The sequence below is a fragment of the Pseudopodoces humilis genome, chromosome 3 (assembly GCF_049639895.1).
Source record: "Pseudopodoces humilis isolate 2021_Gansu_Grassland_sample_001 chromosome 3, ASM4963989v1, whole genome shotgun sequence".
NCBI classification, from domain to species: Eukaryota; Metazoa; Chordata; class Aves; order Passeriformes; family Paridae; genus Pseudopodoces; species Pseudopodoces humilis.
In genome coordinates, this window is record NC_142202.1 from 78,848,238 (window position 1) to 78,865,798 (window position 17,561).

A 17,561-nucleotide genomic window follows, 5' to 3' on the forward strand; every position below is an offset into this window, starting at 1 on the left:
AGAAATAAATGATTCACAACAGAGCAAGACTTATTGGAGTTACTGTGGGTTCTTGTGGACCAAGGTATGCAATGATTTAAACTGTCAAAATAGGCACTAAAGAAAAGCAGACATGCAGCAAAAAGATAAATGAGAATACTGAAAGCAGGTAAAGGCACTGTTTGCATCATCACATACCTCTAACCAATCAACGAGATTAATCAATCTGCCACATTCCAAATGAAGCTTATACACTATGCATATGTCAGGGGCTTTATTAGAAATGCCTCCTCCATCACATTTCAAAGCTTCATTCTGATGAAAAAAAATTGAAGGCAGTAACTTTGATCAGTGTCTAATCTTGAGCAATTCTAAGGGCTAGAGAAAATATTATTTCAGGTGATTCAGATAGTAGGTATTTTAAGCAAATATTTACTGTTTGTGTGTTTAATGGCAAGTTGATGGTACAAAATAAACAAAACAAAAATGAGAAACAAATAGTAAAATAAGATGCATACTGTTTAAAAAAAAACAACCAAAACCCCCCCAACAGCTACTTCACTTCTGGTGTTTCTTCTATAACATTTCTGCAGTATCTACTGTAATGAGCAATTATCTGATTATGCTTTCATGCAATTTTTTTTGCTAGTTCTATTTACATATGAGAGAGAAATATTCAGTTTTATGGAGTTGGGAGCAGAAACTAGTCATGATTTACCACGTAGAAAATAGGGAAGCATCCTTTTCCCACAGCCCCCTTGATAGGAAGAGGAAGACTTAATAAAGATATGTTGTATGTACTAAAAATAATTGCTTCTCTCATCTCAGAGTTTTATCTTTGAGTAACAATCATTTATCTCTGGCTTGGAACTCAGCATCTGTAAAGGCAAAAGTCTTAATTTCTCACTAAGTATTCTAAATTTCAGGAAATTCATAGAATCATTAAGGTGGGAAAAGCCCTTAAAGATCATGTGAGTCCAATTATTAACCCAGTATTGCCAAGGCCACCATGAAACTGTGTTCTTTACTGCCACATCTACATGTCTTTTAATACTCTCTATGGATGGTGAGTCCACAACTTCCCTGGGCAGCCTGTTCCAGTGCTGCTTCTTTCCAGGAAGTAGGTTTTCCAAATATCCAACCTAAACCTACTTTGATACAACTTGAGACCATTTTCTCGTTCTGTTGTGGATTCTCTGGGAGAAGCAGCCAACCCCACCTGGCTACAACCTCCTTTCAGGCAGCTGTAGAGAGTGATAAGGTCCCTCCTGAGCCTTTTTCCTTCCAAGCTAAACAAACCCAGCTCCCTCAGCTGCTCCTCATAAGACCCTTCACCAGCTTTGTTGTCCTTCTCTGGACATGCTCCAGCACCTCAGTGTCCTTTTTTAAGTGAGGGGCCCAGAACAGGACAGGCACTCGACGTGCGGCCTCACCAATGCAGAGTACAGGGGGATAGCCAACGTCCCGGTCCTGGCTGGCCCACACCATTGCTGATACAGGCCAGGTGCCGTTGGCCTTCTTGGCCACCTGGGCACTGCTGGCTCATATGCAGCTGCTCTTGACCAGGACCCCCAAGCCCTTTTCTGTTGGGCAGCTTTCCAGCCTCTTGGATTCAGGTCATCAGCACTGAACCATTTATTGGGAAGTTGAAAAGCCACTTGAGCCAGAGGCAAAAGTCTCTGTACAGCTGCAGAAATTTACAGCATTTAATTTCATTTTCACTTTAAGAAGTCAGCTGTCTTAACATGAAAACAACCACTGATCATTTCTTTCAGCTCACAGAAGTTTGTTCTAAAATGCTTTCATATGCTAGCAAAATATACAAGCAACTTTTGGGAAGTTATAAAGCAATGACAGACACCTTCAAAAGAAAAATGTTTTTCAAGACAGGAAAAAAAAGCTAGGCAAAGAATATAACTTTGCTCAAGGATCTCCAGTTTACCCATAGATCTCAATTCCTGCAATTTTTGAGACTCGGCTCCAGTTTGGGCACTCGCACTTATGAGACGTTTCACAATTTCCAGAACACCTAGCAATTTTCAAGTTTATTTACTCTCCTCTACAAGGAACATAAAAGCTGTAGACCTTATTTCAGTATCTGTCAGTTTCATTACTGATGGTTTCCAGAAAAATCCAGAGAAATCTGGCTAACCCTTCACGATGTTAAAATGCTGGTATTAGTTTATCAGGAACTCAGGAGTATTATGGTACACTCCAGTAACTCAGAAGTGTACCATAATTGTTTCAAATACTCCTGTGTTAGTACCTGGCACACATGAGATTACACTTCTGGCTGATCTAGAGGCTCACCACTGCCCAGAAGGACAACACTACTCCCTTATCTTTTCCCCTCTCCTACAGCACCCAGCTCTGTGGTTTTCTGCTCCTCACGCATGTGCCAACCCTTTGCATTGATTTTCTAATTGTAAGGTCAGGACAGTTATCACAACCAAGAGAGGATGCAAATTCCAGAGCAACAGCACACTCCTAGAACCAGTTCATCTGTAGCAGCACCTGAAAGATCCGAGCCTCCCTTGAGGTAACTGGGCCAAGCCTCTGCAGAGCAGCCGGAGGGAGCTGCAGCTGTCAGTGGGGAAACCTCAGCTTTGAGGCTGCAGCACATGTGTGGTTCCAAAAGAAATAACCAGGCTGACAAGCAGGAAGCTGCCCTACAATGAGCAGCCAGTTGTGAAACCATCTGTCCAGCACAGAGCTGCTGCTCCCAAAAGAAGAGAACAGATGTGGGGGCAACCCAGAACACAGCTGATGAGGAATTGCTCTTGCCTGACCCTGCCCCAAAGCTAGACAGAGGACACACTATCCCTTGCTCTGGAATCAATGCTGTTATCCCAAGGATCAAATCCTCTTTCCCTGATATGGGAGTTGGTATCCCAAGTTTCAGCTTGTTAAATTTTTAAGGGATCAGCAAAACCAGAATTATGCTGGGCTTGGTGCAGTTTTTTGGGGTTCTCTTCTCCCCCCTGGATAAATCTGACCCTTGATTCATGTTTTGCTAAATAAATAACTGAACTGGACTCCTGTAAGCAGTGCATCACATATTAATCATTCACTGGTACTCTACTGAAGCACTTTTCTGTCCTTCTGGAAGGAACAGTTCTGGAGAACTTTGCTCTGGTCACAGTGCAGAAAAACACAAACCATGCAGAAGTCATAGACAGAAAATATTTGACTCACATGGACTAAAATGCTAAGCAAGGTACCCAGACAATACTGCTACTGTTGGAAGCTATGCCAAAACCTCACAATCTTCTCAGAAAACATTGGAAATATGTTAAAGCATTTCCAAGTACAAAGTACAGGATGACAGAGGGCTTTAAATCTTGTCAACTCATCAAAAAGAACAGAATACTTATTAAAGAGATCAAAGTTAAATTTTCTTGGCTGTCCTAGTCTATATATTTACAGGTTTTCTAAAAATATATATTACTGAGGTTCATATTAGGTTTCTTTAATAGTCACTTGCTAAGTACTGTTCTCACAAATAAGTTTTGTAAATGCTTTTAGTAATAACTCCTGCACACAGCAAAACTGATAACCCTCATTCAAACCGAGGAGAGTGCCAACAAACCCAATACAAATCAAGTTGTAGATTTCAAAGGCAGGTCTTTATCAGCCTTTATGCTTCCTGATAAGTGTTGGCTTTGACTCAAGTAGTGCATTACTTAGATACAGCTACAACCAATACTTTCTTCAAAATTATGATCTGTTTTTTAAGAAGAATGTTAGGACATAAGAACAACTTCAAGTACCTTCTGTAGTCAAGGACAAAAAGAAACGTATGTACATTAGTTTTACAAATCCTAGTCTATTTCTTTCTGTTGGTCATCCTTTCAGTTTGACTTACAAAAGAACTGGAGAACAGTCTGCTTTTCTCTCCTAGAAAAGGGCAGGGTTAAGCTGTATTTATGCTTATGACTCCACCTGAACAGCCTTTACCTTACAGCTGATCTACATAGTGAGGACTCAGCACCAGCCCCATTAAGAAAGTCTCTGGAAAGAGTAACAGACTCTGTATTTTTCCCTGTGGACAGTCATCCTAATTGCAGCAGAGGACAAAATAACTTTTCTGCTACATCTACAGAAGAAAATATCATGGCTAGAACACCCTCTGAAAAATGGATTCCTCCTACAGAACTCTTTCCAGAATTACCTTCACCAGACAGATTCCCCAGCTCTTTGAACAAAGTCCCCAGTTGCTTATCAGCACTTGCTAATTCTCTGCAAAACAGCTGAATATGTGCCAAGCTTCATGAAACAGCAAAACTCAGCCTTGCACACCATCCTCACACAGCCTTCCCCAACTACTCCAGCACCCAAACAGCCCACTTGTTTCTTACCTTCAGGTACCAGTGTGGGTTATTTAAAGCCGTGTGCAGTGCAGTCCTGGGGGCAGCATTCAAGTGCCCTCGGAGAACAGTGGCTGCATTGAAATACACAATCTCATGCAGGGTCCTGTCGCCTGCAGGAACAAGGTATTTTCTGGAAAAGCATGAGGTATGGGGGGAGTAGGGGAGACACAAGCTTCAGCTTAAGGGAAACAACACAAGTCTGCTGCAGTCAGACTACAAAAATGCATGTTTCCCATCCAGTACTGAAAAATCTCTGAAAAACAAGATGAACAGCACTGAAATAAACTTTTAAGCAGAGAAGCCTGTTATTATCAACTCTTCATCTAATGGAGTTAGCATAGAACTCTAGCTGGGACACTGACAAATTCAAAAATAAGGGCAGCAGCTACAGTGCTAACCCAGTCAAGAACTCCACAGATCTTGCTATCCATCTCAAGGCCTCACCATGAGTCTCTCTGCTCATCTTTGTCTTCCTATCTGAAGCTTTTTGCTTCTTTTTACTTCTGTTAGCTTCTCTGCTTCCCCCCCACCCTCTATAATTAACAAGTGCCTTCATCTCTTCCCCCATCACAACAAGCCTTTCACATCTTCCACTGCAGAGCTGCCTCCAAAACTGCATCTGCTATGGCTTGCTCACCAAAACAGTTCCCAAAATGGACAGGATATCACACTTGACATCTGTACAGTTTCATAAGTAGAACAGATCAGCAAAGATTAGGGTAAAGACTCTCGATTTTATTTTGCCACTTATACCCACTCCTCCCTCAATGCTGTCTCAGTAGCCAAAGTAGGTTGGTCAATTCGTACCCTAATTATTTCAACTGATCTACTGGAAAAAAGGTGTGGTTTGTGGTTTTTTTTGGGTTTTTTTTTTAGTTATTATTTTTAGAGCCCTCAAAGAAAGAATAGGAAGGGGTGGCGGGGGGGGGAAAAGTGTGCCACAAGGACCAAGACACAATTTTGACAAGATGAATGTGTTAGTCAAATTTCATTTGCAACTTATGGTGCAAACTAATGCAGGAATATAAAACAGGAAGGCTCACCTTACAAGTCTGTCTATATAGTCAACAACTTCAAAACGAAGCATTTCAAACTTTGTCAGTTTCTTAGACCTCCTTGATTCCTTCAACTCCAACAAAGTCTTTAAAAAAAAAGTGGTGCATAAGACTACATGGGAGGCAGTTATTCTCTGGAGAGCACAATCTGTATGTTTAACATGTATAATTAATTTTTGCTGGCATGTTCTCACTGATGATGTTTGAAATGTAATCATGCAGTTATTTTTATTTAGGCCAATGTATTCAGTTCTCAAACCCGTAGGAGTTTGAGAAATTCAAAGAAATATGTTAGGCAGAATGTCTAAATTACAAGTTACATAAAAAGAAAACATCTAATTTGCATTCTAAAATCCTGGTTTATGATAGATATTTTCTATAATTTTCTATGTGTCAGGAAGGCCTGAAATACATAGTTGGTACTTATTCATTCATTTTTAAGATGAGACACACACAACCCTTTACTCAGAGCTCCAGCAAGCTGGGAAGAATTAACCATGAACATTTTACAACATTAATTTAAGGAAACAGTAAAGCCTAGGCAGGCCTAACCTTCTGAAGGTGATAAAGGTCTGTCTTCTTCTGGAGCTCCTTTTGTGACAATACAGACACATCTTGTTCGTGGGAAGCTTCTGAAACTAGAACAAAACTAATGTTTGAAATGTGGGGTAGACTTTTCCTACATAAACCTCCTAAACAAAGCAATCTTCAAAGTACTCAGTAGTTCCTTCTTCACACACACCAAATCACAGGCAGCTTTTGGGTCTTGCATCTTGTAAAATATTGTTAAAAAAGAAGTCTGCTTAGCCAACAGTGATTAAGTAACAATTCAGCCCCGGGCAAAGGCCCAGCACAAGCCTTGCTTTAAGCCATCACTTTACTTCTGTTTAGGCCATCCTAGGTCATACTCTCAACATTTGTTAATTGGACAGATTATGACTAGGTACCACTGATGCTTTTGGAATATTCAAAAAGCCACATGCTACATTTTTTTCCCTTCTCACGTGCAGAAAAATAATGAGTAAGAAATGAGTTCTCCCTACCTAACCCAAACACTGCAACCAGAGTAGCAAACAGAACTGTACTAAGGTACTTCACTGGGCAGTTTTATTCTCACCTTAATTTATACGAAAATTTCATCTTCATGGACATGTAGTTTGTTGATCAATTTCACCAATTAGTCATTTTTAGGTAAAAACAAAGAAGCAAAACCTCCCAAAGCACAATCAGTGTTAGGGTGAGCGATAATCAGAACAAAAGGAATCTAAATTTCTTGCCTTACTTAAGATGGCAGATAGAGATTCCACCCACACATCACAGCTAAAGCTCTATCAGCAGTGACAATCATGATACTTAAAAGCTTTTTGGTAACCTGCAGAGAATAATTTGGTATCTTAAAGGGTCCTGTGGACATTTGTCTTGAGTGTTGAAGACTTCAAATCAGAAAACTTCCTCGCCACTAGTACACCAATATATTTTTTTATTTTCCAAATCCTTCAGCTCAAACTAGATTGAACATGAAGATATTTTGTTTGCTCAAGCCTCACGATTTTATGTTTTTCAGTTCATCAGACAGTCAGGACAATGGACTTTTAGACTATCCTTTCACTCTAAAAGATCTGTGGGCAATTTGGGTACATGACATTTTTGGCAGATGTCTGAGAATCCTCACTGAAGTTCAATACCATTACATAAATATAAAATAAGAAGTTATCTAAACTCAGCAATCTATTCACCTATAGTAAATTTAAACTTCCCCATCTCACTTTTCCTTTGGAGCTTAAATCCACTTTGAAAACAAACTACAATCATTCATGGATTCAGCAGACCTTGCCTATTTTAAAATCATCTTCAAATCCTAAGTGAAAAAAACCCCTGTCTTTTTTGCTTTATAGTTCTTCAAGTTCTGAATCCTCGGAGTTTTTTCCTTATTTACTTCCTCTAGGTAAGAATCCAACTACTTAAAAGCCTTTTGCTTTAATTCTTTTTTTCCAAACGAGACAAACCTTTAGTTTTCCATCATATTTCAGATTCCTCAGTGCTTTTACCAGCAGTGACAGATACACAGCTTTTTCAAAATGATGACCTATTTTGTCTACCACAGGTCTGCTTTTACTACAACTGTTTAAAAATACATGGTACAGACAAGAGCCTTTTGATTCTTTTGGAAAGCCCTCAGTTAACCCTACAGTGTAATGTGACTATTTTAATTAATGTTGACTGCATTTGGGGATTGTTGCCTACTTATCCAAATGCTGTGTGGCAACCACACTGATAATGAGCTTAATTAATATGCATATAACAGACCAGATGATAACCAATTAATCTTCAAAAGCCAATCTTTGGGGAGTGCTCCATAATTCAGGGCACACAACGGCATTCCTATTCCAGAAGAATGCTGAATACATCACACTCCTATTTCAGAGAGTGTGCAGCAGTTTCAGTTAACCTGCCTCTAAAAGACAGAACGCTGCTCCTCATTTGCTTTGCTAAACTTTGAAAGGTGTCCTCTACCATGGACAATCAAATCTAGGGGCTTGACGAGTCACAGCCTGCCAGCAGAGCTGACAGCTGCCATTCGGAGTCCTAGCTCTGAAGGTGCAGGGGAAGGAACCTTACATACATCTGGGTTAAATAACACGTCATAGGAACTCTGCTGCTATTTATGTTTAAAAACAGTTTGTTTTTAACAACTGGAACACCTGCTAATATGCTCAAAATACATGTATGAGAGATTTAGGGGATAATGTACGCTGATCTGTCCAATTTCTTATCTTGTATCACTCTTCCTTATTACAAAAAAACATGAACCACATACCACTAGAGAATATGAACATTTCCTAAATCTGTGCATGTATTTAAAAAAAATCCTGCAAATATGATGGTTTAATACAGTAACAGGCTATCTCAGGGAAAATTATCAGATTACTCATTGGTCAGATTACAAAACAGCTTTTATATAATTTGTAATGGAATACATGATGGTACACACCCACCTTCTAGATTCTGAAACTGGGTCAAGAACTCCTTCAAGTGTTTTACTGTCTTATCAAACTCCTTTCCAGAAGATGACACCAAAATTTCCACACATTGTTGGAGCATGGTTACCAAATCAGTCTTATTCAACATCCTAAAAGACACAATTGTTGGCTGAAGTTGAAATGCAGAATGATGAAACAGTTTTCCATGTACTTAGTTGAAAAAAGTTTTTCAAAAAACTGAAAAACTCCTTTTAAAAGAAACAATCTATCTTACAGCAACGTTAATTTCTCTCCCTGCTGTCACTAACAGAAAGAAACAAACCAATTAGGTTTGGTGATGATGATAAACCTTTACCTTTTCTTCAGAACAATAGTTTTCCTGATTATCTAAAAACACTTGTTGGACATGGGAGTTACAATTTTTGAAACTGTGAGTAAGACACCAAAACAAAAAAAACAAAAACAACAAACCCAACATCCAAAACGCAATCATGGTATGGTTCAGAACTCATTCCCAAAACCAATAAATGAAATTAAATAAAAAAAATTAAAAATCACTGTGTAAACTCATCCACAAAACTAATCTAAGAACGTGACTCAGAATGAATGACTCTCAAATTAAATCTCTATGCTTTTTTCTGTATATAATTGCTGTAAATCTAACCATCACTAGAATCCCAGAACTATTCAAGTTGGAAGCGATCTCTGGAGATCATCTAGCCCAACCTCCAGCTCAGCATTCACTTACTATTTAGTTATTAGGGCTTTTCCCAAATGTCACTGAGCACTGCCCAGTCTCAAAATCTTAATTTAAAAGATATCAAAGCAATGCTGGTGGTCAGTGTCTCAAGCAGTGGGCTTTCTGTATCAGCTACCTAAAAACTGACTAAGAAATTTACAGAAGAATTCAGAAGAGGCTGGGGAAGCTCTGTGGCTATCTGGAGGGACAAATGCAATCTGAGCTCTAGTTTCTAACTGGCAATTGATACTAAATGCTTTTAAAGGTTAAAATTTAAAACTTCAGTTTATCTGCTTCAGGGTTTAGATTTTTGCAAAATTACAGGTATTGCCTTCAGATGCACTTATTTTGTATAGAAAAGTGTCAAGAGCTAACAACAGAAAGGGTGACCTTGACCACACCAAACATTTTGAAAGTGTCTTGTATAATATGATGGGTAAACAAGATAGCCTTGTTCCAAGCCAGACAAAACACTGCAGTTAAACACCCAATGTAGAAAGAAGATAAAGCAAATCTGGAGATCTGTGAATGGGAAACAAATTTATTTTCATAGTATTATTCAAAGGGAGACTGCAAGTTCTAGAAAAACTTATTTACAACAACAATGGGATTATAGAGCCCAAAGAAAAGGCAAGAAGACAGTTATCACATATTAAAAAAGGATCCTGTGCAACCTTTTAGGTTTAAGATTACTGCCAGGTATGCCAGGTATCAGTGGGGTTAAGATTTTAACTTGGTGAGGAGTCAGGCTTAAAGCAGGAAAGAAGATCTCAGATTACCAAAAGGCAGTAAATAAATCTATCACTGATTATTCAGACAAGTTATGAAGGAGAAGAAAGGAAGCCACAATGAAGTCCACAGAACCTCCTTCTGAAAGCTGAAGTAGGGAATCACCTGAAGAAGTGATACCAGGTTGGTCAGCACCAAAATGACTGGTCACAGAAGGGCAGGACTGTGAAAAGCAGCATGTGATGAAAAGCCATCCATAATTAGCAGACAAAAAACAGAGTATAATATCTAGACAGAAGACAATAGGGCAGACAGTCCTTGAAGTTTTGCCACCCAAAAGGTTGATGAGATGTCCCAGCCAGTTAGCTTCACATGACCTATCAAGTGAGACACTCTCCAATATTCTTGATGACTCTCTTCTGACGGAATCAATGCAAAATGAACTAAAGCTCGCACATTCTCTCTGTCGCCCCATGGTATATCTTTTAGACTCTGGAAAACTCAGGTAGAGTAACTACTGTCTAGATTGCTCAAGTTAGACTACCTGAAACACCATCCTTGGGAAGAGCACTTCTAGCAGAAGGGATAAAAGCCTGTCCAGGGAAAGGTTGAAGTAGAGAAGCCAATCACAAAAGACACTTCAGCAACTTAAAACCTTACATCCAAACATAATTCATGAAAGGCAAAAGAGATACTTTGTTAGAAAATGGGAAACAAGCTGATCTAAAGCATCTCTATTTTTCACTTTCTAAATAAAAGGAAGAAAATAAGATAGATTCCAGAAAAACACTGAAAAGGAGTAAAGGATGGGGAAGAATAAACGTAAGGATATCAACAGGTGATGTGATTCCTAGTAAGGCAGACATATTGAGGAAGAGTGAGCAACTTTTAAACCTGAGCAAAAAGGGGAAAAAAAAGATGGTGAATAAAAGGAGAAAGACCAATTTTATAATTTTCTTTTAAAAGATAACAGCAAGATTCTATACAGAAAAAGCAGAGACAAGGGGAATTATTTGTAAAAAGGCAAACAGAAGTTAAAAGCTGAAGAAACTATAATCACAGCTAGAATTTGAAGTACTTGATTGTGTTGGACAAGTTTTGTTAGGAAAATGAAAAAAATTCTGGATAGAAAAAAAAAAGAATCATAGAGTCATCATCTATGAAAGCAGCGACCATGATCATTGTATTTCTATAAGAGGCTCCCACAGTGGGAGCCAGGACCAGAAGAACAACAGGAGGGAGATGAACAGATAAGAATAAAAGGGGAGAAAGCCAGAATCTGATGGCAGCATCAACTTTGAGACAGGAAAAGAGACAGATGAATTCAGATAGGATGAAAGCAAATTAAACACAGGAGAAGATAAAGGAGAGGGGAAAATGGCCAACAGTTATTAAGAGATTACAGACAGACAGTAATGGGAAGCAGAATGACACATTTGTGGGCAAGAGCTGAGAGGAGACCAAGTGCTGTCAAGATTCAGGAGAGTCAGCGAAGGAACACAAAGGAAAGACTGCAGAAATGACAACTCAAGCATGTAATCCTTAAAAGGGGATGAGGGTAAAGAACACAAAAAAGTGGCTATGCTTAAGTTTCACTCAGTATGGCGAAGATAGAGTTTGACAGGTGTGTTTCCTTGTGTGTGTATCAGCCCAGAAAGCTACCCTCCACCCAGCACAGATATTGTTTTTCTGTGCAGTTTTACTGTCAGACACATCAAACCTGAGCAGATCAGGAGGTCTAGAAGAGGCAATTATGGTTACAGGGTCGCACTGGCTCCTTGTGCGACAAAGCGAGATGAATGAGTGCAACCATCAGGAGACACACACTGCCACGCGTCTGTTTAAACCACATTTAAAAGTCTGCAGCTGCAACACTGCAACTGAAAGGTTTTCTACCAAGAAAACTGGCTTTGATGACTTTGGCATTTTAAACACTGACAGACAACACAAGTACAGGCTCTCCTAAAGTCCTGTGCTCACAGTAGTACAAAAAATTAACTCAGTCCCTGAAAAAACTGTGAAGGCAAATTAGCCAGAGGAGGAAAGCAATAAAATAAAAGAGAAAGGCCTCAGCTAGTATTCATTTGGAACAGATTGTAATTTTCACAAGACCTTAAAAATTCAAGACAACTAAGACTAATAATTTGATTGATACCACAATCATACTTTAAAGTACAAAACCCAACTCATTCTCATTCACACAACATAATCTCAGTGGTTTCAGCAAAATTTCTCAGGGAATACGAGATACTAGAACCTAGCTGAATTTCACAGAAATCAGTAGGAAAACAAACTGAAAACAGCAGCAAATTACACTTGAAAACAACCCTAAAACTAGCTGTGAACAGGTAATAGCCTCAGCTTTAAGTTCCAGAATAACTGATGACTGATATTTTCCATGTGTACGGTGGTATTAAAACAAAATGGGAAAAAAAAAAAATCACCTTGCTAGTTGAAGAGATGACTCATACTCGTTTGTCTCCCACACTTGATTTTCCAAACAAGCACAGTGCAACTCCCTGATCTGTTATGCAGAAGGTGAAGAAAGGATAAAGTGTTTTACAAAGTAATGTGGAAATCTTACAACAAGCTGTTCAAACCAATATGCAATTCCTTTAGAGCCAGTTTTCCAAAGATGCAGAATGATTGCAAAAGGAATGAGAACACTTAGTATCTTCTAGAACTAAGCTTCTGCTGGAGACTGCAGCTCTGCACCAGGTTCCAAACAACTAACATTCGGGTGAAGATAAACTGCAGTGAACAGAAAGGAATTCCAATGAAATGCTCCAGCTAAAACATCCTTTAATTCTCAAACAGTGGGACAGTTCATGCTGCTTTTGTAGTCAGTGACAGATTCTAGTAACAGTATGGAATACATTGAGAACTGAGAGACAAGTGCACATGCACAGAATGTATAATTGTTCTTCTACTGGAGGAAATCGCTTAGCATGAGAAGATGAATTAAATGACATCAGAGCAAGAGGACTATTAAGACAAATGATCACTGTTCCTCCTACTATTGCTTTTTTCTGTACAGAAGGTTGCTAAAAACTCATTCTCTTCATCTGAATTTGACTAGTGATCTAATAGGTGGTAGAAGAGTGTACATTGTCTGCAATGCATACAGATAATCTCAGATGTGGTAAAGTCAATGTGTGGATTCTTTTGCTGATCTGTGCACCTGCTTCCTCCTGGAAACTCCTTCCTGTTGACTGACAAGGGGATCATCCATGCCAGTAAATAAACCACATACTCTCATCCTCCACCCATAGCAACGCAGCATCTCCTTCCATTTTAAGAAGCAGAGGCAAAATAGCACATTAGTAAATAAAGAATAAATATTTATTTAGATGTCATACTTAACCAAAACCACAACAACAACAATTCAACAAGACCCACATATAGCAGTACATCACCTGCTTGCCCAAAGGATACTTTGGAAGAGAAGATGTGAAAACATGAAGACATCTCAGAATTGAAACATAATTTTCATGGTAAACATGCAAGTCCTCCAGCAACTTCTCTGTTTCTTCCTACAGTGATAGAATAATTTAAAAAGTAATTTTGACATCCATTTAGAATTCCCATAAAGCACTTAAAATGACTGAAGTTTTGATATGGTAGTGTGCTATGATTTAAATCACCAATCCTAAATTGAAACCACTAAGCAAATGAGCTGTATTTCAACAGTTCACTGTATTCCCATTGCATATTGTTACCTTTACTATATTCCCCCAGGTCAGTAGAGATTTGCTATTGACTCCCATCATTATCCTAAAGTTTTCAGCTATTATTTATGCCTTTAGATTTGAAATGTCATCTCACAACAATGGGAGTATACACTATTCCTTTAGTATGCAACAAGAAATTACACAGCTACTTTTAGTCAAAAACTTGCATTTTTATACTACAAATTCAAAACTATATTTATTATATTGTGGGTGGTTGTTGTTTTTATCAGTTATATGTACATTAAAAGACCAGTTCACAGAAAACAAAAAAAATATTCAGTTGCTGCTCCTATGTGTTTTTAATTTGACTTTTGCTTATTCATGTGTTGAGAACTGCAGAAATAAAAGCTGACATTTAAGAAAAAGAAATTATTGACTGCTGCTATTGAATATTCTGGATGGACCACATTATCACTGGCCTGCCATGGAAGCATATATTAACACTTTGGAAAGCCACACTCAAATATTCTGGTACCTGTACTAAAGTCATTTAGTCTTTGTGGTCATTACATTTAAGTCTGTGAATCAACAGATCTTCTCTCCTCTGTCTTCAGTCAAAAATAAAGAGGAAAACCACGGGATCCTCTACCTATTTTACTGCCCTTCTGCCTAACTCTGAGCAAACTATTCCAACCAGAAAGAGAAAAACAAAATAAGCTACTGAAGTTTTTAGAGTTGAACTGAAACAAAGGGTATCAAAGATAAAAGAAGGGCAAAACCTTGTCTACAGGCAATATAAGGAAGTACAGGTGTATGGAAAGAAAAGGTATCATACTGCAAAAACTGAAATTAACAAAGACAGTGCTACAGAGAGCTTTCTGATGTTAAAAAAAAAGTTCTAAATTATTAAAAGCATTAATGATCTTTCTCCCCATAGACTTTTATATATGGAAATTTAAGAGCCATTGATATAACACTGTTAAGGCAACGTCTAAAACCTTAGGGTAGACATTCCCAAGTTTGTATTTTAAGTACGATCATTTAGAAAAAAATTATCCCCACCACAAAATAAGCTAAGAAAAGAAAACAAGCTCTCTCTAATGCTGCTTTATCAACCTTATTTCCCCAAACCCCAAGCATTAACACATATATATTTCCCTCATCTTGGGAAGATAACTATCTCAAGACAGATACAGTTAATATAAGTAAATAGCAATGTATTTTGCCAAATAATGTGAAAAGACATAATCCATTTCAGAAGACTTTGAAAATGGTTTTAGAAGACTATGCAATATTATTTCCAGAACAGAGATAAGACATAGAATGCCACATTTACCAAATTAAATTTGCCAAGAAACCTTTCAGACAGATTTCTTAAAAATTACAATGTAAAACTGTTTTTAAAACTGATTATTTTAAGTAGGTGAAACTCCATAGTTACTAAAAAAATTGGTAACAACACAGAATATAAATGAAGCTGATAAAGTGTACTGAAGGTTTAGGGGCTAAACTGGAAGACTAAAGTGACCTGGTGCTGAAACACCAAGTTCATCTGAAATATTACTATAGTAACTTTGAAAATGTTTCCAAAGCAGAGCATGACACTGCAGATTAGCACGACATCAAAATAAACAGCATCTCATTAATGCAGCAGTAGGACCTTTTTTCCCAGGCAGAATACTCTGCCAGCTTGGCAAGGCAGTAATGGTCCCACCTCAATTGTGGAGATTAGAATAAGTGTCTTCAATTAAAATCCGTGAGAAGTATCATATGCACCTAATGAGAATTCCAGCTTCCTTCCCAAAGTTAAAAGGTGAGGCTTGTGAAATAAGGGGTGTATTATTAAACATGTAAGGTTGAAAACATATAAAGTTTAAGCTGATGAGTATTCAACTTTCAAAGCAGGTATGAATAAAGGGCAAGGGAACAGTAGTTTAAATTATTTTGCCAATCTAGATAATGGATCATAAAATGATGTAAAATCATTATCTCATCTTGAACACTGTAACTGTACTTGCAATGTTGCCTGCTCCTAACCTCCCCTCCAATCATTACCATTGTTTTTCACACTTGAAAAAGCCTTACACACCAGGCAAGTATCACTTACCTGAGAGGTTAGAAATACTTGAAATTAAGAGTCAGGAAAAACCCTTTACCTTCAGCAATGCTTCTACTGGGAGTGGCTCAGATGGTGAAAACAACCAACAGATTTTTGTTGGTGAATTCCTAAAGGGCTCACAATAGTAGTAGTCTGACTTGAATCAGTTGGCAAAGCTTCAGATAAACATATAACAAATTAGTTTTAATCCTGTATGAGGTCTAATGTGAATGTGTGCCTTGGGACACAAACTCTGCCCTACTGAGTTCAATCAGAAACTATGCGGAGGCTATGAAGGATTAAGAGCTTATGAAATCACCTCCAAGATTACTTACAAACTCTTCAAACACTTAACTGACCTTCCAAGAAAGTCAGTCTGAGTAAGTATGAAAAGAGCTGGCCATAAATAAACCTTGTATCCTTCATTTAAAGCAGTTCTGTTTCTAGACATAGAAAAAGTTGATGGAAGAAAGTTGTGCAGCTTCATATGAAGGCTGACCTGGCAACCCTAGAGATCTGGAATTTTGACTTGCCAATCCTAATTCCTCATTCCTGGTCACAAAACATGGTATGTTCTGTATAAAAGATGTTATACAGAACTATACATCTTAGTCTTGCATTTTACTATGCTCCACAAAGTTGGACAAGTTATTTCTGCTCTCCAAAGACATTCTTAGAATTTTACCTTTAAGAAGCTGTCATTTGTCAGCAGTTCAATCTGTTTTCCTGACTCTTGCTTTTCCACATACCTTATGGCACAAAAAGAAAAACAGCATAAAATCATAATATAAAGGAAGATTCTAGGACTAAAAACATTTAAAATGCTTATACTGCTATAAGAAATATGTATCTTTCTTTGGAAAGATTCATAAAGGACAGTCTAACCCAACAAGTTAAAAGGCCATTTCAAAACCCTAGAGATTGTGCTTCAAATCAGCTTAACAAGTTCAAAAGTGATTTACGGTTATTTGTCAGAATAACTTGTTTCTGTATTAAGAATGAGAAGAAAAAGTAAATTCAAGTAATTGCACATCACAGAAGCTGTACTCTCTAGACTAGAACATTAAGGCTTCCTGAAATTATTTAGAAATGTCCTCTGTTTGATTTATCTTTGCTATAGAAATGAGTGCAAATGAGCTACAGTGTTCACAGAACTACATCTACAGATTCTTTTAATCTTCTTTAAAGCCAACTCAATATGTGATTGTCAAAAAAAAAAATCTATTTCTACCTTTACCTTCTAAAAGAGGGCAGTCTCCGAATGTTTTCACACTGATCATGTGATAAAGAATAAACTCTCTTCTTAATATCTACCAGGTGGCAACACAGTACACTGAGAGGCTGGGAATAGAAGTGCTCCACAATACAGAGCTGAAAAACAAACCAAGAACTAGGGATGTTGATAAAATTCAATCTCCCTGCTGCATCTACCTTTTAATGCTTTCTTACTACTACATTGCATACAGTACAATGGAATTAACAATACTCCTTTAAAAAAATTCATTACAATTCATAGATACTCCATAAGACACTACAGGACATTGATTATACAGTTGTACACAGTCCTATAATTACCTTTGCAGTATGTGCTATTCCTTTTCAGTACCTCAGCTTTCCCCCCCCCCGCCCCTTATGTAACACCACACCTAGATATGACATGATGGTGATCTCTTTTATTTATCACTTTGAAAAACTGATCTGAAATTGCTTCATCCCTGAATACTTTTAATACACAAGCATGCAGCCATACACTGTCAGGTCTAAAACTTGTATTTGCGTGTCAGGCCAATGGAGAAGTCCTAAATTTTGATGACTTTTTCAATTAAGAGGAGCTGAAACCTGTGAAAGCCCACAAATTCTTCAGGAAAAGGTACTATGGCCAGGATACTTCTCCTGGCCACATGTAATCATTGAATCTTATGTATCAAAAAATCAGAGG

General features: G+C 37.9%; 1 protein-coding gene across 6 annotated transcripts in view; it reads right to left on the reverse strand.

Moving 5' to 3' along the window:
• Positions 1–17,561, reverse strand: part of ORC3 (origin recognition complex subunit 3) — a 34,577-nt gene that overhangs the window by 2,627 nt on the left and 14,389 nt on the right. For 2 of the 6 annotated variants that reach the window (XM_014263311.2, XM_088052721.1), the window contains exons 10-18: positions 16,860–16,993; positions 16,308–16,371; positions 13,270–13,386; positions 12,298–12,377; positions 8,401–8,534; positions 5,957–6,042; positions 5,393–5,490; positions 4,338–4,479; positions 178–294 (exon numbers count right to left, since the gene is read on the reverse strand). In XM_014263311.2, coding sequence (XP_014118786.1) covers positions 178–294; positions 4,338–4,479; positions 5,393–5,490; positions 5,957–6,042; positions 8,401–8,534; positions 12,298–12,377; positions 13,270–13,386; positions 16,308–16,371; positions 16,860–16,993 — 972 coding nt within the window. Of the gene's footprint in view, positions 1–176; positions 295–4,337; positions 4,480–5,392; positions 5,491–5,956; positions 6,043–8,400; positions 8,535–12,297; positions 12,378–13,269; positions 13,387–16,307; positions 16,372–16,859; positions 16,994–17,561 lie in introns of those variants that run through there. The other 4 variants (XM_088052722.1, XR_015772144.1, XM_088052720.1 and 1 more) reach the window with 4 other exon arrangements.